Consider the following 26,198-nt stretch of genomic DNA (forward strand, 5'->3'; position numbering starts at 1 on the left):
ATAAGGCAGGGCAGAACTACATTAAATCAGTGGTACACGCTCCAGTAGTTCACAGACAGCTACATTTGCATTGAACAATCAACCCAAAGAACCACGTGACTAATGTATGCTGTATCACCCTAGTATGCACACACAGAGTAACAGAAGATGTAACTATAATATTAAATATATAACTATAGAGTACCAGATTAAAGTTACTTCTGAGCAAGTAGTCTTGTCTCTCCCCACCACTGCTGAATCTTAGCCAGTCCTTGTGTATCTTGGATGAAAGGAAAAGCTTCCCTCTCAGCCTTCTCACTCTGTCCCCAGCTTCAGGAACAGCAGCTCAGGTGAGCCAGTGAGATTGCCATGGCCCCAAAGGAGCAAAAGCTAAAGAGATTCAAGCCACCTCCCCTTCACTGCAGCCAGCTTATTCTTTTTCCTGGATGGTTGCTGTGGAGGTGGGATGGTTTTACTCTCTCTTCTCTGTGATCAGTTTGCTTTCTTCGCAGCAGCTGCCTGGTTCTGTGATGAGCATACACAAGCTGCGAGAAAGGGCAAGAGATTGTTAGAGAGCAGAGGGTCTTTACTTCCATCCCTGGCATAAGGCTTACCCATCCTTCAGTTCCTTTGGCAGCAGTTGTTTCACAGTGGGAGCTGCCTACCAGGCAAAGGCCCTAAAACATGGGCCAGGTGCCATATTGGGGAACAGTGCTCAGAAGAACCAAAGGTAATGTGCTAAAGAGCCATGTGTGGCTCCCAAGTCACTCAGTATCACTGTTTCAAAGGAATAAATTTAAAAAACATGATCCTCAGTACCTCCACCAGCAGAAGATGGAAACACAAAAAGAGCTGCAAAGGTCTGGAGCCAGCACAACACCAACATATTGTTCCTCCCCATCTTGTCCCTGGAAATGCCATCTTTCTCTCCCCATATGAGCCCCAAAGAGCATTGCGGTCGGCTGGAAAAAACCAGCTGACCGTCCCTGGGCCAAGGGAGGCCAGATTGAAGGCCACCCGAGATAGGGCCTTCTCTATTGCTGCTCCACTGCTGTGGAATCAACTCCCGGTAGAGGTGCGGGCTCTGCGGAGTTTGGAACAGTTCCGCGGGGCCTGTAAGACCCACCTCTATAAACTAGCCTTCAACCAATGATAAACTAGGAAATGCCTCTAAAAAAGTGCTCTTGGTTACTGAATTTTATGGAATTATTGAAGATCGAATGTTTTAGCATCATTGTAATTTGTAAATTTTAACTTGTAATTTGTCTTAACTTGGATTTTATTTGCAATTTATGTAATCTGATGTATAATGTATTTTATGTTGTAAGCCGCCCTGAGCCTGCTTTGGCGGGGAGGGCGGGATAGAAATTAAAAGTTATTATTATTATTATTATTATTCATTAACCAGGGTGTACAACATAAGGCCTAGGGACCACGTGTCCCATCAATATATGTGCTACAGCCCCCATTGTTAATTAGATAACTGTGGACTCTGTGCCCCTGACTGATACCCAATATCCAACATCCTACTGAGAGCCCCCTGCCTGAGCTCCTCCTGGTACATTTGCTGAAGATTCTTGTCTGCCTGCCAGCTGCAGTATGCTATAAGGACTTCCTCTGTAACCATCTGGCCTTCAGTGGCATCTGAAGTATATCAAGGGTTTATTTTAATGTAAGGATGTTTACTAGAAAGCTTAATCCCATAATGAATCTGGTTATGCTTGCTTATATAACAGCTACAACTCTAACCAATTCACCTTCATTTATCATGTATGACACACAGTCACAGTGGGTGGAAGAAAAGTGGTATATTGGCATGTCTACGCACACTGGTTTACATGCACATGCATCACAATCCAGACACATCTTCAGGAATTGCATTTCCAAAGACCCAGGTAAGGAATTTAGAATTTGAAGCCTGTAATATGCAGATTAACAAAATGTAGCCTTGTGGACACTAAATACGTGTCTAGTGAACATGAGTGAATATTTTGAAATGGTATTCTCATAATCTTCTCCAAGGACAAAGCTAGGTCAGTGTTTTAACAGAACACAAAAACAGCCCAAAGTTGATTGGGGCATCTGGAATGTAGGCTGCCATGGTATTGGAAGTAAGATGGGGAGTAAGCTAGGAGGGGGAAGAACCGAAGCTCATGTCAAGAGCCAGGCTAGAAGATCAATACCTAGAGCAAGACCTGAGAGTGAATCTGCCTTCCCTCCTGGGTGGAGGCAATGTTTAGCATTACCTGAGGGAACCAGAAATGTTTCTCAAGACTTTGCCAAAAGTTTGACCATGGCCAGTTCTGCAAATTGTCCTTTCCTGTGTACAAACTCCTATAATTGAGTTGTTGATGTCACAGGAGGAAGCCAGGAATATATTCCCATGAGAGTCTAGTGATGATTATTTCTCTTAAATCAAAATCTTACTGCGAATCATAAATCTGCTGGCAAAAAAAAAGCATAACACAGGACTCTGAAGCACATCAACATCCTCTTGTGACAGTCTGGCTGTCTCTGAACTAATGGATTTATCTGCTTAATCACGGCCACAAATCAAGAATGAGATGAAATAGCTGAAGATGTCCCTGGGGTTGTTCAGTTCCCGTTAACAGCCCCAGAACGTGGAAGCCAGGAGGGGTGTTTCATCCCTTGGTGGATTTTCTCAATTAACTCAGAGTACACTTTTTACAAGGAAAACTATTTTTTTCTACTGTAACAAAAGCCAGAGAGAGCCTCAGAAAAGAAGTAAATTAGAATATGCTCTGCTTATTCTCATACTAGCACTACACTGCTACCAAACAATAGATTTTGGCACTTTGAGTGTGTTAAAAATAATGACCAACATTAAATTTGACAACTACGTAGTAATCAGTGGCCATGAAAAGAACAGGTTTGATTTTTTTTCCCCTGAAGAGGCTCAGAATTAGAGATCAAATCAATGCAACCTTCCCATTGCCTGCAAAGTTCTTCCTTCTGGCAAATACTCTCTGAACCTTTTCTGGGAGTGTGTGAGGCCACCATCAGATCTGGGCATTGTCAGGCAGCTACTGAAGCCCCAGGAGGACATTTCATAAATCCAGATGCCACAACTGAAAATGCCCTTTTGCTGGTTATTGTCCACCTCACTTCCGATAATGGAGGAAGCTGGAACAAGCTTCTTGACAATGACATCATCGCTAGGTCTCGCCTCAACACCAATCTATTGTGGATCTGACAAAGACGCCGAAGGGTCTGCAGACTGATACAGAATGGATAATTTTTGCTGGCTGCCCAGAAGAATCTATACAAAGAACTTACAAAAACAGAGTTCAATGGCACTTTCCACTCACAGTGACAGAATTTTGAACCTGCATTCTGGTATTTCAACACTGCAGAGGGAGCTTTATTTAAAAGCAATATACTCTCCCTCACCCCCAACAATATTTCAGTTTTCAGTATGGCTTGCCTGGATTCCCACATCTTGATCCTTGAGGCAATAAAATGTCAAAAGAAAACGGTACTCCTTGCTTGTTTAGACAGGAGAGATTTTTGTCTGCAGTTCTGTCTATAAATGGACAGCCCAGGTGGCAGGAGATTAACTCTTGGATCACCCAAGTTATCCAGACATCGATCAATCTGTCAATACCATTAGTGCAACATGCTCAACTATAACAGCATGAGGATTTCCAGCACCAGCTAAAACGCAGGCACCCGGCACCAAAGGGCAAGCAAGCCCTTCTTGTTTCAATTCATCCAGGCAGCTTTCACGTTTTGTGTCTCATATTCCCCCATAATTTTGATCAGACTGTTGACAGCTAGTAGAGTCAAAAACACTGAATGAGTGCATCTTTGGGTGCTTAATTTTTGAAATGAAAATAGCAATTCCCCTGTTTTTAACATTTTTTAAAAAAACCCAGCATCTTGCAAGTACTCAAAACAATGAACACTGGAGGGAAATGTTAAAACAGCTTAAAGAGCACGTGTGCATATGACTAATTTGGCTCAAGGCTAAGTTTGAAGGCAACTGCAGACTGGGTAATTTCACTGCAGGATTTTCAAGGATAAAGTTGAGGTTGTTAACTTCTTTTAAAGAGTTCCAACCAATTGGAATGGGGCAGGCTCCCTGCCTAGCAGCAAAGCAGCTGCTATTTCACTTTCTCTTAGGGATTCAGGTCTGTTGGCATGTATTTTGAGAGGACAACACTGAGGAAGAATTGCTCAGTGACAATCTATCCAGCATGAGGGAAGGTTTTCACCCTCTGATACTATCTGCTTCTAGGGTTGCTAGAACCCCTCTCCCTATGGTGGAGGGTGGGATCCCCCATTGCCAGGCCTCAGCTCCCATCACCAATCAGCTGCCCAGTGGGGGAGGGACTTACCAAGAAAGAGAGGGAGGCCCAGGCTGTGGCAGCGGCAATGCAGCTATGTCATTTCCAGTGTGCACCAGAATGGACATCATCACCCCGGTGACACTCTGGTATTTAGACCAAAACTCTATATTAGAAGTCATTTTTCCCATAGAGTTTTTGCCCAAATACCAGAATGTCATCCTAATATTGTGATGTGATAACATGACTTCCAGCATGTACTGACGTAGCCAGGTTGCTGGTGCCATTGTCTGGGTCTCCTTCCCTCTCCTGGTAAGTCCCCCCATCCCCTGCTGGTTGCCAGGAGGAACCTGGCAAACCTTCCTGCTGCCCTCCACAAACAGGTTTCTGGGTCTGCCAGCTAGAATGGTTTCCAACCTCCATCCACAGGGTTCCAGGAATGATGCCTTCACTGCCTGACATTTACGATGTTGTTTCCCTTGTGAGGGTATTATGTTCTGTGTATGCAGATTGGTAGGGATTGAATAAGAGCCTAGCGGAAGCCAGGAACAAAACTAGCAGATATCCTATAGCAAAAGAGATGTCCTGGCAGGCAGAAAGGGAGATTTAAGTCGCCATGCTACAGTCTGGGCCTTGAGATCTACCAGAATTACAACTGATATCCAGACTACAGAGATCAGTTCCTAGGGAGTAAATAACTGCTTTGGAGGATGAACTCTTTGGTCCCACTGAGCCCTTCCTCCGTTTTACCCACAAATTTCCAGGAATTTCCCAACCCAGAGTGGGAATTTCCCTACCTCCCTTCCATCAAGGAGCTCGATGTTCTGAACACAGTGACACCCCCCCCCCATTTTATCTTCACAACAGCTCTGTAAGGTAGGTTAGGCTGAATGATAGAAACTGGTTCAAGATTACCCAGTGAGCTTTGTGGACTACTGGGGATTCAAACCTAGATTTCTATGGTTCTGCTTTGACACTATAATCACTATTTCACACATAAGGAGAGAAGCAGGGAAAAAATCTAATTGCTTGAGCTTTGTTCTTTCATTCCAAAAGCCTTATCTATCTCTACATTGTCAAAGAGTGCACCTCATGGCCTTTTAACTGGATCTTTCCCCGCTGCCATTTCCTATTTACCACTGTGGAAAGGCAGTTTCCAGATTCATACTTTAGTTCTCAACTGCAACACTGAGCAATGGTTTGTAAGCAGGAATGGACTTACATTGATCTTACCACAGAGGAAGATTTCATGTCAAACCACTTTCTGGTCAAACTATGAAAAGAAGGGTTGTGGCTAACTAGTAGAGCATTACATACAAGGAGCCCCCAGGCTCAATCTGTGGTATCTCCATTTCAGAGATCTTAGGTAGCAGGTTTGGGAAAGCTGTTTTCCCCACTCAGAGTAGATAATGCAGAGAGCTAAATGAAACAATGGTCTCATTCTGAATTCAGCATTCTCCTACAGTATACCCAAGGGTAAATTTCTATTTAGTTCATGGGAACATACTTCATCATAGATATGCTTAGCTTGCAACCAGTCTCTCCTGTTTTGAAATGTTTCAGAATCTGCCCCCAGGGAAAGGATGGGCTGAAAACCCACCCAAATAAATAAAATGTTCTTGGTTCACCCCAGGGGTTATCTCCTCCCCCCCCCCCCAGTCACTCTTCATTTTTAAAAAAAGCTGCACACATCAGAACCTGAGCACATTATTCCACCACAACTCCCATCCATGCTGTGGAAACACAGCGCTCTGCTTTATTTTCAACCTGGTATGACTGTTCAGTTGTGTCCTGGGGCTATCATTTGCAAGTGGAAGAATATAATAAGGAAATGGTTGGGAGAGAGACACAGGCAAAACTTTGCCTTCTGAACAAGGACAGTATCAAAGAGTGTTTCAAATTCCCTGTGTTATACAGGAAGATCCCTGGGAGCATAAGTCTTAAAGGCTGCTGTATAATGGTATTTTATAGACTTCTTGCATGGATGAAAGATGAGGTACAACAGTCATTTTTCAGACACAAGCAGGAGGAGACAGTTGTCATAAAGAGATGTCATATAAGGGCAGAGTTTTGCTGCATGTTGGGCTGGGAGTAACAACGTCCTGGAAACCTCTGATTCTTTTGTCAGTTTTCTATTACATTTTGCCCTCGGAAATAAATAGTACAGTGATATCTGCAGGGGATGTCAACAGATTATGACCACAATCCATCCTACCTAGCATGAAGCCATACAAGGTGGTCGCCTTAGGTGAAAGCTTTTAGGCCCCATTAAGGTTATTTGAGTGGGAGAAAGACTGATCTGACCACCCAGGGGCATAATCCACCAAGAAGCATTCTTCTGCAAATGCCATAAGAAAGGCAAGGAGCTATACAAGTGCTCTACTGCAGGGGTGTCAAACACACTGTTTGGGGGCCGAATCAGGCCCCCGGAGGGCTCCTATCAGGCCCCCGAGCAGCTGGCTGTCATCTGTTTCCTTCTCTTTCTCTCTTGCTTCCTTCTGCATCACAGCTTGTTTTACCAGGTTTGCTCAATCCCACAGGAGCTACAGAGCAAAACCTTTATTTTCTCCATTGGCTGAGGCTTCTCCCTTGGAGAGAAAAGGGGGAGGGAGAGCTTGCTTTGCCAGGCTCTCTCAATCACACAGCAGAGCTACTGAGCCAAGCCTCTCTTCCTTCTATTGGCTGAGGCTCCTCCCCCCAGTCCCCTGGGGAAGGAAGAAATTAGCCACAGCTTCCTTTGCCCAGTTCCCTGGATCCCATGGGAGAAATACAAAGAAAGCACCTTTAAGACCAATGAGTGCTAACGTTTTAAGTGTGTTTTTAATTTTTAAAAAACATTTGTGCTTGTCTGTGCTTTTTATAAAATTTATATCTCTACTACCTAATCTTAAATAGGTACACACATGGCTCGGCCCAACCCAACATGGCCCGGCCCCTGAAGGTCTCATTTATTTCAGATCTGGCCCTCATAACAAATGAGTTTGACACCCCTGCTCTACTGGCTTGTGCAAAAGAAATCCTCAGTGGACTGCGCTTTGTGTTAACCAGTGAACAGAACACGACAGGAATCATACTCAAGTGCCTCCACCCCCAGTGTCAATATATCTAATTCTCAACATGGCATCAGTGGATACTCAAACTACAGCCATGAACAGATCTTTCTACAAACCTGAAAAACCCCTCAAGTTTACAGAAAAATCTGTAACCACTTTCCTTAAAAAAAAAAAAAATGAAGCAGCACCTGTAGCTTTAAGAAAAGGATGCCCTCAGAGGCTGTTGCTAAGCAACCTCAACAGTATTGTCATGCCTTCCAGCATTTGTTCCTGTCAGAAAAAGGCAGGAGGAAGGGGCAGGGGCCTTTGCACAGCTGCTTTGGCCTTTGAGGGAAGACTCAGTGGGGCCAGGCCTGGAGGCAACCACTTCCTACCGCCTGACTTGCATGACTCACCCAGGCCTGGCTGCTTGCCACTATTCAACAGCAGCCCCTCTCCATGAAAGCCAATGTAGTGTAGAGTTTTGACCTAGGAACTGCTTCACCCGGGTTTGAATCCCCACCTTGCCATGGAAGTTCACTGGGTTACTTTGAGCCATTTACATATCCTCAGTCTAACTTACTTTACAGAGTTGTTCCGAGAATAAACAGCAGGAGAGAATGATATAAGCTGCTTTGAATCCTTGTTGTGGAGAATGTATGAATAAAGCCAATAAATAATAAATATAGCTGGAGCTGGGAGGAGGCAGATAAAAGGTTAGTTGGTTAGTAGGTGGGAAGGTAAAAAGGAAGTATGGAAAACTGAGAATCTAGGAGGAAAAGAGGAAATAGTGTGGGGATGGGGATACTTGTGCCTGTCACAAATCCTTGTAAGATTCCTAACATGCAACTGGACCTGGCCCCACAGCCAGGACCATGCAGAGTTTTCCCAGAGAAACTGCCAGGGGGAGGGAAAACTAAAGACAGGGCAGATAAAGTTAGGTTGGCTTGTGGGTTGGAAGGAGACAAGGAAGCAGGAAAAGGGGATAGGCTATAGGGCAGGGGTGGCCAAACTGTGGCTCAGGAGTCACATGTGGCTCTCTCATACATATTGTGTGACTTTTAACGCCCCAACCACCCATTGGCCAGCTTGGAGAACACATTTCTTTCTTTAAATCACTTCTCAAAGCCAAATTAGCTGGTGGCTTGGAAAATGCTTTCAGAGTTGCTTTCTTTCTACCTCTCCCTCCCTCCTCCCTCACCCATCCATATACCTTCCTTCCTTCCTGCTCTCAAACATCTGACATTCATATATTGTGGCTCTCAAACTTCTGACACTTATTCTATGTGGCTCTTATATTAAGTAAGTTTAGCCACTTACTTAAGGGGTTTAGGGGTTTGCAGGGAAGGGAAAGAAGAGAAAACAGAGGTGAAAATGAGATGCCTCCTGCAAGTCCTTGTGGGTCCCTCACTGGTATCTCTGGTTTGTGAAGACATGGGGCATGTCCAGTACAACAGAGGTTATACCACTTGGTTTCAGGCTGGGACAGAATGTTGAGCTTTCCAGCAACAATAATTTTTACCCAATTATAGATTTGTATCTTGCTGCATTTAATCATTGGATATTGTGCTATCATTACATTATGGTATTTGCTACTGGGTTTTTCTGTGCAAAGAAGACCATTCAATTGCAAATGATTGCTGCAGAGCACACAGGTGGGCATGAACTGGGGAAACACAGTGTGTGGATCATGGTTCGTGGTGTGCACAGTTTGCAAACCATGGACTGTCATGAATTTTTGATGCTAGACAAACCAGTTTGGTTTGTGAGATTTGTAATGCACTAAAATTTCCCCCCTGGTGTGCTAGGGACACCAAGATCACAGAGAATCTCTAGATGACTCTTCTCCACTGACCCTTCAAGTTTAGTGAGGATTGGATTTATGGAGTCCAAGTTACAGCCCCCCAAAGTAGGTATCCCCATCCTCCATGGTTTCCAGTGGAGGAACAAAAACAACAAAATAACCCAGAAGGGCAACAGAAGCCCAGCAGAACAGAATCAAAGTCCCAGAAGTGCTGGACTCTGACTCCTCCTCCCCAGCCTCTTCCACCCCGTTCTCACTGGCCACATCTGCTAGCCTGTAGCCTGCCTCCACACTTCTTTACAGAGCTCATGCTTTCATTGCACAAGCTCTACATTCCAGAGTGCAATGCTGACTTTTATCCGGGGGTCACAGATACAAGCCATTGTACTCCCCTTCCTTCCAGAGAGGATACAACCTGGTGGTGATGCCCACCCACAACCTCTCTGCCAAGGCCTTGACCCATAGGAAAACAGCCATTCTCCAGCATGGCCCATATCTCATGGACGGCAGAATCCCAGGTGGCTGATAATCCTCCCCAACCCCAGAGCATCCTTCACCACCATGTATAGTATGTGCACCAGGCAGACCACACCTTTAAGGCATGCATGCAGCCTTCACCACTGCCAGCATGTTGACTCTGGCATCCATGACTATGTAGCCACAGATAATGTTGCCCCCACCCACTACCTCTCTCAGGCTACTCTGTTATCACAGTAGTGATGTTTGTGCCATGTGGTCTGCATTCATCCTTGAGCATGGAGCAGAACCACTTTGTAGCCTGGTGGCAGAACTGTTCCCTCCAGGCAGAAGGTCTTCTGGTTGTCACTAGTGGGCGTTGAGAGAGAGTAGCCATGCTGCTTGCTGCTCCAGAGGTCTGCTGTGATGGGCATGGTTTTGCCTTGCACTCTGGAGAGCTCACCCTTGACTATCACCACTATGGAGTGGTAAACCCCTCAGGGATGTGTCTTGAGTCCACTTCTTTTCACTATTTACACGTCTGATTGTGTTTCTAGCAGTCTGAGTAACAAAATCATTAAGTATGCAGATGATACAACGTTGGTAGGGCTCATCTCTGAGGATGATGAGTCTGCGTACAGGAGGGAAGTTCAACAGCTGTCCCTTTGGTGTAAAGTAAATAATCTTATTTTAAATATAAATAAGACAAAGGAAATTATAGTGGATTACAGGAAGAGTAGTTTGGACACCCAGCCGTTGTTTATTTATGGTGTTATGGTAGAACAGGTGACAGAATGGAAGTTTCTGGGAATTACCATGAAACAGGATCTAACATGGGGGGCAAATACTTTAGCTCTAGAGAAGAAGGCCCAGCAACGACTATACTACTTAAGACTCTTAAGATCACTACAACTGTCAGGGAGTCTGCTGGTTGCCTTTTATCGTAGTTCCATTGAGAGCATTTTATCTTATTGCCTCTGCGCGTGGTTTGGGAGCTGCACGGAAGCAGAGAGAAGGGTGCTCCAAAGAGTGACGAGAAGAGCACAAAAGATTTGTGGATGTTCTCTCCCCTCATTGGTGGATCTGTATAATATGGCATGTAAAAGGAAGATACAAATGATCCTAAGGGACCATACACATCTGGGCCATTTGCTTTTTGAGATCTTACCGTCAGGTAGATGATATAGAGTGTTGAAGGCTAGGACAAACAGATTTAAGGACAGTTTCTATCCAAGTGCTGTGGTTAGGTTAAATGCAGGGTTATGAAGGATTATCTGTTTTAGATGTATTTAATGGTTTAAATGGTTTTAATGGTTTTATGAATGTTTAATGGTTTTATGAATGTTTATTTAATGGTTTTAATGGTTTTAATGGTTTTAAGAATGTTTATCCGTTTTAGATGTATTTAAATGGTTTTAATGGTTTAATGGTTTTAGATGTATTTAAATGGTTTATGAATATGTGTGTTTGATGTGTTGGTATGTTTGTGGAAGAGCACCTCATTTCGTTGCTCTCTTTTTGTTGAGAACAATGACAATAAATTCATCTATCTATCTATCTATCTATCTATCTATCTATCTATCTATCTATCTATCTATCTATCTATCTAAATGGTAGGCAAGACGCGTTGACTCATGGCTTTTCACAAGGGGATGGAGTGCATTCTGTTATTTTCTGCATCTCTTCTTGCTCTTCATTTGTTGCCTCTGATAATATTATCTTGGTCTTTTTATTCAGTTTGTACCTGGAATAAATTCCAGATCTGATTATTTGTTCCATTATATATTTCAGAGAAATATTTGGTTTTGTAACTGTTATAATGACATCATCCACATAACTTTTCATCTTATGTTTTTCTTAATCCTCTTTTATTTTAGTAATCTTCTCTGATTATATCTTCTCTGATTTTTATGGCCAGTATTTCTATTCCCAAGAAAAATAACGGTGATAATGGACAGCCCAGTTGAGTTCCTTTTGTTGTCTCAATTTTCACCAACAGAAAGGTTTCTAGCATGCTGATCTGTAAACTAGGTTTCTAGCATGCTGATCTGTAAACTTTGCATCCAATTCTAAAATTTAGTTCCATAGTTAATATTTTGTAGTACCTTCATTAAAAATAGCCAAAAGACGCTGTCAAAGGCTTTCTCGGCATCCAGAAACATAAATGCCATATTTCCTCCTTTTCTCCTTGAATATTCAATTGCATTCAATAGATAGCTAATATTATCTTTTATATATCTTCTTGGGACAAATCCCATTTGATCTTCATGAATTAATTCCAGAATATATTTTCTTAATCTGAGTCATTATTATTGCAAAAATTTTGTAATCCATATTCAATAACAAGATTGGTCTGTATGACTGTGGCAATAATGGTTCATTCCCCTCTTTATGTAATATGGTTATGTTTGCTTCTTGCCAAGCTGGTGATCTATGCTAGTGATCTCTGCTTACTCTCTTGTATTTCATTCATTAATCTTTGGAGAGGCATTGCTAATATGTCTTCAAAACATTTATAGGCTGGCTGCTGGATGTGCCAGAAAGCCTGAACATTTCCTGTCCCACCTACATTGCTGCCATCTTCCCTGCTTCAGTTTCTGTGGCAGCCATTCTTCTCCGCTGCATGCCACGTGGAGTCGCCAGCCACTAGCCAGGGTGGATATGGTGGGCACGGTCAGCATGACAGTGTCACATCACTTTCTGGGAAAACCAGGAACTGACATCACTCTATTCTAGAAATCATTTTCAACCATTCCTAGAGTGAAGTGACATGTCTCCTGGGTTTTCATAGGGATGCCAGTCTCCAGGTGGAACCTGGGGATCCCTGGGAATGAGTGCTCATCTCCAGACTATGGAGATCAGTTCCCCTGGAGAAAGTGGGTGCTTTGGAGGGTGAACACTATGGCATGGTACCCCACTGAGGTCCCTGTCCTCCTCAGGTCCCACCCCCAAACCTCCAGTAGTTTCCCAACCTGGTTCTGGCAACCCTACCTCCCCATTTCTGCCAGTGGCCGGGGGGACCTGGCAAACTTACACTGTTGCATCAACAGGGATTTTTAATTTTTTTCCTCCTATTAGAGCAGCAGTGGGCAATGAGAGCTGGGGGTGGGCACAAGTCATCGGCTTTTTGAGTGTGGAGTTTTTTCAATTGGTGAATGGCCTATCAATATAATGGTATATTGGTATGTCTATTACCAGTGCAAACCCCGCCCCCCACTCAGAAAAAATCCCCAGAACAGCCACTGGCAGATGCAGTGACCCTGGGGTTCCATATGGAAGCACTGCCATTTGCAAAAGGCCTCTTGTTTGAAAATACAAAGAGCACCTTTCTAGGTCAAACTGAGCCGTTTTCACATGATCCAAGTAAGTAAAATGATGCCTGGTGCAAGCAAGGGCGAAAAGGGATCCCAGCAGAAAGATCCACCACCAACCTAATCATGTGTGTTGTAAATGTATGTGTCTAGAGCTCTCTCCACGTACTTAAGAACAAGGGATGGTCAAAATGGTTCCATTTTCAATTCTTGTTATTTTCATATCTTGACATTTTTGCCCATTTCTCTTTCTGTTGTTCACGAGTCTTTCCTTTTAACAACATAAGGCACAACCAATGTAAAAACAACACTGGCAATTGCCAGGGCTTTTTTTGTAGAAAAAGCAACAGCAGGAATTCATTTGCATATTAGGCCACACCCCTTGACATCACCATTGTTTCGCACAGGGCTTTTTTGTAGAAAAGCCCAGCAGGAACTCATTGCATATTAGGCCACATGTCCTGACACCGAGTCAGCCAGAACTGCGTTCCTGTGCATCCCTGGTCAAAAAAAGCCCTGGCAATTGCATAACCTTAATGGGAAAAAATTGCTACAAGGAAAAAGAAGATGGCATAGAAGACTCATTTATGAGGGGAAAGCTCACACAAAATTATTTTTGAACTGGAACAGCGGATCTGCAAAAAGGCAGTAGCATCATCACTGAAGAGCACAGTGAAAAAACATGGTCCCTGATTTCTTTTCTTTTTGTGGTAGGATGCAATATGCACATACACTTGTACACATAGGCTCTATTTGACCTTATAATGAATGCATGTAAGCTAGGTATGGAGTCATCAAAATCCCATTCACCTTCTATGGGGATTCATTCATTTAACCTACTTTGAATGTGTGAAAAGGGTTCTGATCTAGCTTTCTGTGTACAAATCCTAGCAATTAAGAAGCACTTGGTGAGTCTCCAGAAAGCGGTCTGCCTGTTACCCTCCTCTGTTAAGGGGCAGAGCAACTATATTCGGGGAGGGAGAGCCTGCAAAAGGGGAATTACTTTGCAAATGCCTTTTTTGTTTGCCTTGTTGAGAAGAATTTGGATTATCTGCCTCAAAAATAACTTGGGGTGGCCTTGGCCATTAGCAGCACTGCTGTTGCACACATATGCAGGAAGTTTGTTTGGAGAAAGTTAGGCCAGAAAGAAAGGGAGAGAGTTACTGCTATATTAACCGGAGGAGAGACAGACACCAAATGAAAGACTGTTATGGTTTCCTCAAGATACATCGTCCTGTCAAACATGCAGTTTCCTGCCTTTTCTTCACAAATTTTGCCATGTTCCCTGCAGATTCATGAGAAAGGCAAATGCCTTTCGTTTTCTTTATGACAGTGTACGAGGAAGGTTGTAATCCATTTCTTGTACATCTGCCAATCTTGCCAGCCTATTCCTGCACACAGAGGCTTCTCTAAACACACAGGTCAGTCTTGTCAGAGCCATATGAATGCCATGGTTGACCTGGAGCTGGTGTTGAACCCAGATGACAGGAAGCACTGTGATGCTGACCAGGCAAAGCCCAGAGCATCTATGGATTTATTCCAGACCTGGCCAGTCCAAAGGCTTCACACGGTCTACCAATTACAAGGTCCAATGCACACCCTCCTCCAATATTTCCCAGAGACATGCTGTAATATCCTGAGCATCACACTGAGATCACTGCCTGAACCTGCACATGTTTCTGTTTTACTTGCTACATGCCCTATTTGTTTATTCTGCAGTACTCTGTTCTTCACATTTAAAAGATTATAGGGTATTTGTTCTTTTTTGGTTCAAGATATTTTACACACACACACACAATACAATCTTACCTAGAGTTCAAAATAAATTTTAGCAGTTGCAATGCACTAAATGTCAAGATGTACTCTGAATACTACCTTAGTTTTGTTGTGCATGCATTCAAACTCATGCTCACAAATGACACCATGCATTACCACCACTCCTCCCTCCCAAGAGATTTAGCATCTAGAGACCAGGAGTGGGAGCTGCTCCCAGAAGACCAGTAATTCACAGTAATCACAAGATGTCCCAAAAGGAGAAAATAGGGACAAAATAGAGAGAGTGATTCCCCAGGAAGGAGGGACCTATAAATCAAGACCACCTCTGAAAAGTGCAGCAGTTACAGCATCTGCTAATATGCTGTGCTCATATTGCCTTCTGGGTCCTGAAGAAGACTCCCGAGTCCTGTAATACACAGAATCTTAGAGAGTTGATTCCCCTGGGTCCCTTAGTCCCAGGCTACAAGGCTTCTATCAATCTTTTGATCCCACAAAAGGATTATCAATTTCATTATTCAATTGCCAATGCCTATAGAGGTTGGTTAGCAGAGAACCCAGAAGGAGTATGCCTTTGGTCTATCCACAGGGCACTGAGTGTTGGGAGAGGGGGAGCTGAACTCAGCATCATAAAATGCCCTGGAAACCTGAGGCACCTTGAGAGTGACAGGAGGCAGGTCCAGTTTGCTGAGCAGCTACAGACAGCATTGGCCACTTAACCCCTCCTTACACATCCTAGTTTTATCCTGCAATCCAGTACTACTCAGGGGCTAACTTCACTTTAAACAGTCTTGCATACGATTGCCAACTCTAGTTTGGAAAGTCCCTGGAGATTGGGGGGGCGGGGTTTGAAGCCATGGGAGGTCAGGGTTTGGGGAGGAGAGTGAACTCAGCAGGGTGTAACATCACAGAGTCCACCCTCCAAAGCAGCCATTTTCTCCAGGGGGACTGATCTTGGTCACTTAGAGATCACCTGCAATAGTGGGAGATCTCCAGGTGCCACCAGGAGGGCAGCAACCCTATGCATCACATCCATTCTCACATGGGGACATCCCATCAGACATGGCTACAATTTCCCCACTGAGCACTCAATTTCCCAGGCATGTGGGGCCCAATTCAGATTAGTGCAGCAGTACATGTGGAGAGGGTGCTTACATCTTCCTCCTATGTCATTATCCCAACCTGAAATGGCCTCGAAGGGTGCTACTTGTTCCATTGTGAAAGCCTACATCACCCCACTAATACACCTGGAACCCTCCTGGGGCAATCAGAAGTCCATTGGGGCTGTTTCAATTTAGGAAAATGTCACAGGGGAAAGGTTTAAACATCCTCATTTCACATGAGATGATCCAGATTTGAAACAGGTCTGCCCACACCTAGGAACTGAATTCCCAGCAGGGAACTCACATCTGACTGAAAAGTCCTCTTAGCGAACCTGGTTGTGACCTGAGGATGGTGGTTAGATCTTCTCCCTCACCCCTTTGTTCCAGGTTAATGCTTATTGTATTGGATGTATAAGTGTGAGAGGAGGAGCTGAAAAAACAAAAATCCAGTAGGGAGGGAAAAGTTAAATATTCTGCCCACCAGTTTTTCCCTTTAAATGGTAGTCATTGGGCCCTAGCTCAGCTCTGCCTGACAAAATGCTCAGGAAACTCAGGAAACAGTGTTCTCTGCAGGTCTTCTGAGTTCCAGGAAGCAATTGAACATATATGAACATATGAAGCTGCCTTATACTTGGTCCATCAAAGTCAGTATTGTCTTCTCAGACTGGCAGCGGCTCTCCAGGGTCTCAAGCTGAGGTTTTTCACACCTATTTGCCTGGACTTTTTTTTTTTTGGAGATGCCAGGGATTGAACCTGGGACCTTCTGCTTCCCAAGCAGATGCTCTACCACTGAGCCACCATCCCTCCCCTTCAGAGATGATAATATATCTGAAAGCACTGCCTGGTGGGCCACTGTGTGACTGTGTTTTGTTTTTTTTGTGTTTTTTTTGGGGGGGGGGGCTGTTAACAGATCCTTGCCGGATAGGATTGCCACTTATTTCTTGTCACTTAGGTCATGTTTTTATTTCAGTGCATCTGAACTTCAGCACAAGTGAGAAGAGAATTCAGAGAACATCACAGTTCATTTGGATAGAGAGAGAGAGCTGGCTGGCTGGATTTGTTACGGAGCAAGGCCCGGGTTGGTGTGCAGACAGCAGAATGTTCTTTTAACTCTCAAACATGTTCTACTTGTGTGCCCGTGTTTTCTAATGCCCGCCAAGTATTTTTAAAAAAACACATGCAGCCACCTGTTCTGCATTCTGCGAGTAAGCTGCCTGTCTTAGTAAGGATATTAATATGCATGCTCTTTTTTTTTTTTAAGGATTGTAAAAAATAATTATTTTGAGTTTTGTAGTCTTTGCACAGGACTGGCCAAAGACTTTTTGCTACCCCACCCCCCAATAAAAGCTTCAACATCTTGAAGCAAGATGAGGAGGCAGATTTGGGGCAACATGGACGATAGCAGAGACACTTTCATCCAGTACAATCCATCAGGAAGTTCTCCTGTGCAAACCTCATTGTAACCAATAGGAGCTGTACAAGGGAACAGCCTGCTAATATTTAATAGTGGGAAGGGGGAAGATTTTCTTCCAGGGAATAGTTCAAAAGGCATTTCCCAGACACCTTCACAATTCCTTGGAGGATTTTCTTGAGGGATGCCAGCCACTCAAGGACCACACAGTGAACACTGGTTATGTTCACAGTATTATATCACAATCAGATTTGACTGCATAATAGCTATCAGGATAGCTGGTTAATATAGCAGAGTTTCCCCAGTCATAGAAACATGTTACTGAGTGCAGCAAATTAATCACCCAAGAAGAATATTGCAAAAAATGTAGGAAGGAGGGATCAGAGGGCAGCTCCCAGGTTAAGACAAAGCACAGCAACCCATTCAAGGAGATAACACCTACACACATTTAAGAGTGATGCAGCGCCTCCCTGTATCCAGGCATGCTGAGTTGCTCACTCCAACATTAGCATCACTCCTGCTCCCAATGGTTTCCTGAGCATCAGAGCTCTTGGTGTGCCAGGAGCTTCACCAAGCAACTTCAGGACAGCCAGGGGCCTCTTTTTCTGTCCCACTGCATCTAGGATAAATGAATCTTGGGTTGGTCTGTGGTCCCTTAGCAGCCATTGCTATTGAACATTTTCAAGAAAAGCATACACAAAATTTTGGTCTCACAGATAATCTTTCTGGAACTGTTCATTTGCTGCTGCTTTTAATTGCAAATTGGCTATCTAATTATGGTTGCATTGATTTTTGTTTTGTGGCTGTTGTGAACTGCCTTGAGGATAAACACATTTACTGTAGTATCTCCTCCTACAGCCTGTCATCTGTGCTGTGCTCCAGTTTAGGGATGATTTCATGTTTCTCCTTCCTGGCCTTTTCACCCCAACATGTTGATTCTCCCTTACACAAATCAAACCCAAAATTCTTCATTTCCAAGCTATTTTTTGTTTCCTTGCACCATTTTTCAACATTATGTGTGCATCAACAAATCACCAGCATTATACATATAGTATTTGCATAAATAATGTATATTGTGCATATTAACAACATATAAACTGAATATGAAAACCATAGAACATGAGTACACAATACAAAGGAAGGTGTTAAATCGACAGTGAAAATTGAAGAAATTGAAGAAACAAAACCAAGATGAATGTAAAAAAGAAACAATATAGGAACATTCACTCATCCATACCTGAGCCATTGTGGCAGAAAAGGCACCTAAACCTCCTGTACTTTGTGCTGCTACATCCCATCACAGCTTTCCTGAGGATGAACTTTTTCTTTCTCAACTCCTTTAAAATCACACTCCAAAAGTGGTCACTTCAATAGCTCTTTCCATACATATCTGAAGCCTAGCAACTGTTAGAAGTCCTTTCTGATATGCACATTTGCCATGCTGTTTGAACAGGGAGAATATGTGTATTTTACACATGAATACAGCTTTGATACACATACACACCAGCCACTGGATTTTATAAAGTTCTGGCTCAAACTACAAATGTCTGCTCTTGTTCAGACAACATGGCAACCATGCATATTGGGAGCACTGTGGATAGCCTTACTTTTGTGATGAGTGGTTCCAGGCTCTCAGTACACATGGATGTAACCTCTGAAGAGAGGTTTGGTTTGCAATCAACCTGTGTTAGCCTCTGCATGGGCATGCTAATGGCAGAAGGAACATTTTCAGGGGAGAATCACCAGCTAGGAGGAAGGTGCCCCCTTAAACAAGAACTCACATTCCTTAAGCAAACATGGCTGTGGAAATCTCTGTTTGCCTGGTTTATGTGTGTGTTTTCTACCTTATTATGCTGCCTCTCTACAGACCTGCTCAAGGTGGCTCACAGGTGAACGCAGGTGAACGCAATACCATGCAATCATAAAAATACATAAGTTATAAATATTAAAAGCAAGCCATTAAAACTTTTCATACTATTAAATATATTTATATCCCACTTTCTCCCAAGGATTCAAGGTGGTTAATAAACCCACAATGACAAAAGCCAGTAACTTCATCACACCAGCAAAGCCAGAATCCTGCTCTGCTTCTGTTTGCTACACATTCAGGACCAGGTGGCAGAGAAGGAACAGGTCCTATTCCCCAGGTGAAACCTTGTTCAGAACTCAGCTTTGAAAGTCTCACTTGGTTAGAATACGTCCCAAGGAGAAAATGGTGACTTGGACATATGTTGGAAGTGGAAGTAAGTGGCGGGGGGGGGGGGGGGTGGAGATACATTCAATTTCTGAACAAAGTCTGAGGCTGCACCATCCTATCTTCCTGGAAAGCCAGAGCCAGGCTTCCTATTGGCCCTGAAAAACATGCACAGGGATTCAGAACTAAAAAATGGTCACTCATTTCTTTTGTGTTCCTTGCTTGCCTCTCCAGCCAACCAAAGACAGCAAAATGGCTAGAAAGAATTTGAAACAGAAACATTGTAAAAATATGCCAGAAGAGATTCTTTGCTTCTTGTTAAAGGTAAGGATGTCGATATTGACCTTTGAAGACCTATTTAGTGTACACTCTGAGTATTTGAAGGAATGTCTCCTCCCTGTGTTCCTCCTTAAGTCTTAAGATCTAAGAAGGAAACCCTGCAATGAATCCATACACACACACACACCATGAGAAGAATGCTGAGTGGCTGTGAAATTGAGAGCATTGTTGATAATGGCGCCCAGTAATAGAATTTTTTAACTGAAGATAATTTCCTGGTTGATCCTTTATGAAAGATAAGTACTGTTCTTGGCTTGAGGCTGTTTGGTCTTCTGGGACTGCACAGAGCTGGCTGCAACCCAGGATAATGTATCATGATCCTTGCTTTGAGCTTTTCCTGATGGTTGTGTTTTATTGTATGTATGATTGATTTTCTTTTATGATGCTTCCATTTCTATGTTGCTTTTTGACAACTGAATCCCTAAAGTGTTTATAATTAAAAATAAAAATAACTATATTATTAAATGTTATTATTACAATAAAACTCAAGCAAAAACAATAAGAGAGAGTGACCCTAAATGTGCTGTTTATGTCGGAATACCCAACACTTAGTTAGGAACAGCACTCTATGTTGGCAATGACTGTGGTTTTACTGCATGGTAATTCAGCAATACACATACAGCTTTGAGGCAGGGTCCTGTTGCTACATAATGATCTCATGGACTCTGGAGTAAGTTAAATTGAAAAACAGCGTAAGTGGTTGATTATGCTGGATAGATACAACCAACCTTAAGATTCTGCCTTGGACCTTCCAGAGAAATGTGTATAAAATTATGAATAGTTCCTAGTTAAATACACTGGAATGTTTTGGATGGTTTCTGGTGATCTCACAACGAAACAGTTTACTGTCACTCCAGGGATCAACTTCAGAATCTCTTAGTCATCTGTTCTTCTTATAGACTGTTTGCTGATAAGTTGGCTTTGACATGACACTGGGCATGTGGAAAGAACTTAGCTGTGAAAAGGTTCTGGGGGGGCTTCACAAAGGCTGTTTATATTTTACTAAGCAACATAGATTCCTATTATTTTATGGGACATAGTCCAAGTCTGATCTTAAGATTTTTGACATAGCCTTTATACTTGATGGCTCGCTCTCTGTCTTTATCCTAGCCTCCTGGTGATGGGGTAGAGGTCCTGAATCATTGCCTGGCTGCAGTGGTTAATTGGCTTAGAGTGAATAAACTGAAACTTAACCCTGGAAAGACAGAGGTAATGCAGGCTGGGAAGGCAGGTCTTGAAGGGCTCTGTTCTTCCCACTTTTGATGGAGTTCAGTTGACTCTTGCTGACTCAGTTAAAAGCCTTGGGGTTATACTGAATCCAGCTTTATTACTGAACAAGCAAGTTAATGCAGCTGCAAAAAGTGCTTTCTATCAACTTAGCCTAGCCCATAATATCACCCTGATACACTGAAATGAACAATTGGATCCATGCCACTGTAACATTAAGACTAGATGACTGTAATGCACCGTGCACTGGTCTCCCCTCAAAGTCAGCTTGGAAACTCCAACTGATCCAGAATGCTGTGGCTCATCTATTAGAGGGAGCTCAATGGAATATGCACATTACTCCCATTCTGCAGCCACTCCATTGGCAACCCATCTGTTACCAGGCTCAGTTGACGGTATTGGCTTTCACGTACAAAACCCTCCATGGCCTCAGTGCCTCTTAATTGTGGGACTGCCTCTCCTTCTATGGTCTGCCACAACAATTTTGTTCCTGTCCGTAGGGGCATCTGCAGGTGTCAACCTGCAAATCAGCAAAATCAACAACTGTCCATACATGTGCTTTCTCTGTTGTGGCTCCCACCTCATGGAATGGCCTGCCAGAGGAGGTCAGGGAAGCTCCCACTCTCTTGGCTTTCCACACACTATACAAAATTGAATTATTCAAGAGGGCTTTTCTGTGCTGGGTTGCATTGTACAAAATAGTTCTCAAACTTACTTGGCTAGATGATTAGGGATTGTGGTCTATACAGCTGTGAATAGCAAAGAAGGAGGAGGAGATTGGATTTACACCCCACCTTTCACTACCCAAAGGAATCTCAAATCAGTTTACAATCTCCTTTCCCTTCCCCTCCCCACAACAGACACTCTGTGAGGTAGGTGGGGCTGAGAGAGCTCTAACAGAAATTGCTCTTGAGAGGAACAGCTCTGTGAGAATTTGTGACTGACTCAAGGTCACATCAGCAGGTTTATGTGGAGGGAGTTGGGAATCAAACCCGGTTCTCCCAGATAAGAGTCTGCACACTTAACCAGTACCCCCAACTGGCCCTTAAACTTAGTGTAAGTAGGATCCTATTATGTAATTTTATACTGGTTAAAATATCACGTTAATATCATGCTGTGCTTCAGTTCTTTCTGGTTGGTTCCAGACTTCTAAAATCCAAATGCATTGGTTACTGAATGCTCCATTTTGCTGACTGTACTGACTCACTACATGTAATCCACCTTGAGGAAGGTGGACTATAAATAACATATTTTAGACCTATTTCTGGTCTGAATCATAATCAGAACCCCACAAATTTTGACTGGCCAGCTAAAATCAGTGCTTGCCACAGTGACAATGCTCCTCCCTCAAGAGGGAGCAGGGTCTTATCTTGGGTGTTAAGATGAGCTTCAGAGGCACAGACCACCTTCAAAGTCCAGGACTATTGTGGGGATGAACTGGGGTGGGTGGCTTGGACCTGTCATACTTTCAAGAGAAGTCCCAAACACTTCCAAAGCTAAGCTCAACTAAAGAGAAAAACTCTACTCTCCTGCCCAGCTTAGAGTTGGAGAAGGAGACTCATTTTATAACTTATAGCTGCTGGGGGGAACAAATCAGAGGAACCTGATGTGAGAAGCAGCTTCAGATTAGAGTCTTCTTCTCCAATGACCATCTCTTTTAATGACATAATTATGACAATTCACTCACACAAAGTCAAGATGACTAAACATAACCTTAATTCATATGCTCTGCAATTCTGCTTTCTCCAAGATAAGTAACCTACAACAAGTCAACCAGAATGCACCCATATGAAGTACAACCCAGGTAAAGAACCTTTGAAATGACAGTGGGCCATATGGAACCTTGTCAGGTAGGTAATTTTCTTTTCAATTTGTTCTTTGAACCAAACTGAACTGGTCTGGGTTTTAGAAATGGGTTAGACATCCAATGACCAACCCTCCAAATTTAAGCATTCGTGTTGGTGTGAGAACTGTCGGTCTCAAAACTCATGATAACACAATAATGAAAGGTATTCGTTCAGACTGGATTTGGAGCTCCTTCAACATTAATTTGATTTTAAATCGGAGCCTTTCTAAGTCAACAAGGGCTTAGCTGTCCCATTTCATCAAGTCTCAGACTTCTCATAAGACTATTGATACTCCAGGACAGACGCAGAGTGCCAGTTCAGTGCAAATGGGAATTTCTCTTTATCCTGTGCATGCCTTCTCTTATAGGGAAGCCAGCCTCCAGGTGGGGCCTAGGTATCTCCTGGAATTACAGCTCATCTCCAGACTACAGAGATCAGTTCCCCTGGAGAAAATGGATGCTTTGGAGGTCCTTGTCATCTGCAAATCTCTAGGAGTTTCCCAACCTAGATCTGGCAACCCTGCTCCCCATCCCCTGCCAGTGGCCAGGGAAGGACTGGCAATGCTAATTCTCTGCTGTCATTCCAAAAAAGCCTCTAACTCTATGGCCTTCCCAATAACTCAGCCTTGCCTTTATCTGACCTGTGTTAATATATGCAAGGAAGAGAAATGACATCTAAACCCCTTTGGGGAAGAGGGTTCTGCAAGAGAAGGTTCTGCATGTTTGGATGCGGAAAGCTGAAGCTGAGAAGTCAGAGTTCTTCACTCAACTACATTTTTCCCAGACAGAAAGTGGAAAAATAGCTGGGTTTTTTTATATTAAAAAAATTACCTTTAAATTATAGACCTGTCTCAGCCAGGTCTGCAGTGGTAACTACCAAAGCAGGAGCGGCAGGCAGTGTTGCGGCAATCTCAAGCTGAAATGTGCTCAGCAGTTACAGAGCGTCGTCTCCAGCAATGTTATTATTGCAAAATGAAATTGTGTTTTTTTTCATTTGTTTGTTGCTGGTTTCATTTCCATTAATTAGGTCTGGCTATTACCAAAATTAAGCTGTTAGGACACTTTTTTCTCATAGATTGTTTTGTTTCAACATTATGGGTCAATAGTAATAAGGAGGATGTTATTTTTCTATACTAGGACTATAACATGGGACCCCACCATGTATATCGATGCTTCCTCTTCCCCAAAGGGAAGGAAATCCAGGTTAGCTTTTACAGGATACAATTTAATTGGGAGGAGACAACAGTGGAGGTATATGCTGCCTTTCCAATAATCTATTTATGCCCTAATATTCATCTTGAGCAGGAAGGACAGGACACAGCAGCAAGTACAGGGGCAAGGTTATGTCGGTTCCACAGCCAGAGCACCCCCAGGACCATAGCCAGAAAAATATTACTGGGGGGGGGATGAGTACAGTGGTAGTGAGCATATTGTTGTTATTTATTTACTTTGTTATGTATTTAGACTTTATAATTTATTTACCAGTTTTCTTTTTGAGACTCAAGGTGGACTACTTGGCATAAAACAATGTAATCAAATAGCATGAGAGACCTAATAAGGAATGCAATAGGACTAGGACTGCAAAAACTATAATAGTGCAACAAAATATCAGACATGCTCAGTGAATGAGATACGATGTAGTGCAAAGACTCAACAAAATATACTTTCTCCACACATCCGAATCCACCTCTCTGGTAGGTAAAGGAACATTTACTTTGGACACCATTCTCAGACACATGCTGACAAGCAAAACTGGCTTTAACCAGGGCTTTTTCTTTTCTTTTTGGTAGAAATAGCCCAGCTGGAACTCATTTGCATATTAGGCCACACCCCTGACATCACCATTATTGAGCATTCCTGCTAAAAAAAAAGCCCTGGTTTTAACCATTTACCTCCTTCGTCAGGTGGGCAGACTTGCATTCCTTCCGCTTAGAACAGCCAAGTGCCCATTACTGCCCACTATTTAATAATTTGGCCACTGCTCAATATGACACGAAAGCAACAGTCTCAACCATTTAAATGCCAGTTCCTAATGTTCTAGCCCTGTCACACTGTGAAGCCCCCAACAACTCTGTCTTCTGGCCTTGGCTTGCTTTCCTGGCTTTTGTTTGTAGCTGGTTCCTTGGATCCCTACGCCATGCTCCCCTTTCATCTTGATCACTGGTCAATATCCTACCAAGATTTTCTTACAAGAACCTACTACTGGTGGTACCATGCTGCATTTCCATGCAAAAGAAAAATCTTGAACTCCTAGTACATTGCAACACCACCAGAGGTGCAAGAAACAGTATTTCCCTGAAAAAGTATACTATTCACAAGGTTTTGCCGAGTCACATCAATATTTTCTGCTGCATCAATTTCACAGCAAATGCACGGTCTGCCATTTCCCACATGGACAACATGGATAGGCCCTACAGAGGCCAATGTGCCTGTGGATTGGCCACCACTTCTGACCCTGATGCAGCCATGCTCTTACAGCAAGGAAGCTCAACATTTGTTCTTTTATTTGCAGATTTCCCACCTGCTGGAATCACATACTGAGGACAATTATCGGGGGGGGGGGGGGGGGGGGGTAGGGTGGGAATCTGCAATGCAGATCCAGAAATGTTGTTTGCATACCACATGTCCGTGGGTGGTGATTTGCCACAGACCTAGATGCATTCCTAGGGTTGCTTTAAGTCAGAAGCAACTGGACAGCACTTAACACATGCAATTGCAAGAGAGGTGAGCAAATGTTCTCTTTTTATTTGTTTTTAAATATTCATTTCTATTTCTTTTAATGGTTTCATTTCCTGCTGTTTATTTTATATTAAATCTGTAGATTTGTTTGTAATGTGTACACACTTTATATGGCATTGATAAATACAGCTTAAGTATTTAAGTATTTTTTGGGTAATACATAATGCTGACACACAAAAAACACAGGCAAATGTATACAGTTTACAAAAAAAATTGTGTGAGGAAGCAGCAAATGTTGCACAAGTTCTATTCTCATGAATGAAGGGTGAAAAAAAAAAAAGAAACAGTGATTTGGGGATTTAAATACAATTATTTATTTCTTTTTGTAGCTCCAATAATAGTATTTTCAAACCTCCTGTCTCAGGTCCATTAGACTCAGCAGTAGATCTACTGTTCTTGCATTGGGAGAGGAACATTACACATATTTGTGTCATTTCAACCTTATTGGCATCTCTGTTTCACAGACCAGAGACCCTGCAACCCTCCAGATCGCTGCCAGTATTGCCTCAATTCTCTTACCTCATAATGGGCCACACGCTGAGATTCCGATATTAGCTGAGCGCTGCACACTTTACAGTAGGTTTCTGTGAATAATTCCTGGTCAAGATCTGATGACTTCATCTGCTTACAATGACACAAATAAAACAAACAATAAAATAAAAGAGAGTGAATCATTG

At 43.0% G+C, this 26,198-nt stretch overlaps 1 protein-coding gene across 3 annotated transcripts in view; it reads right to left on the reverse strand.

The window, feature by feature from the left end:
• The window catches only part of ZMAT4 (zinc finger matrin-type 4), a 249,947-nt gene that overhangs the window by 147,984 nt on the left and 75,765 nt on the right, over positions 1-26,198 (reverse strand). For 2 of the 3 annotated variants that reach the window (XM_060250794.1, XM_060250791.1), the window contains exon 2: positions 26,041-26,142. In XM_060250794.1, coding sequence (XP_060106777.1) covers positions 26,041-26,142 — 102 coding nt within the window. Of the gene's footprint in view, positions 1-26,040; positions 26,146-26,198 lie in introns of all 3 variants that reach the window. The other variant, XM_060250793.1, reaches the window with a different exon arrangement.

Source organism: Heteronotia binoei, chromosome 12, assembly GCF_032191835.1.
Source record: "Heteronotia binoei isolate CCM8104 ecotype False Entrance Well chromosome 12, APGP_CSIRO_Hbin_v1, whole genome shotgun sequence".
NCBI lineage: Eukaryota > Metazoa > Chordata > Lepidosauria > Squamata > Gekkonidae > Heteronotia > Heteronotia binoei.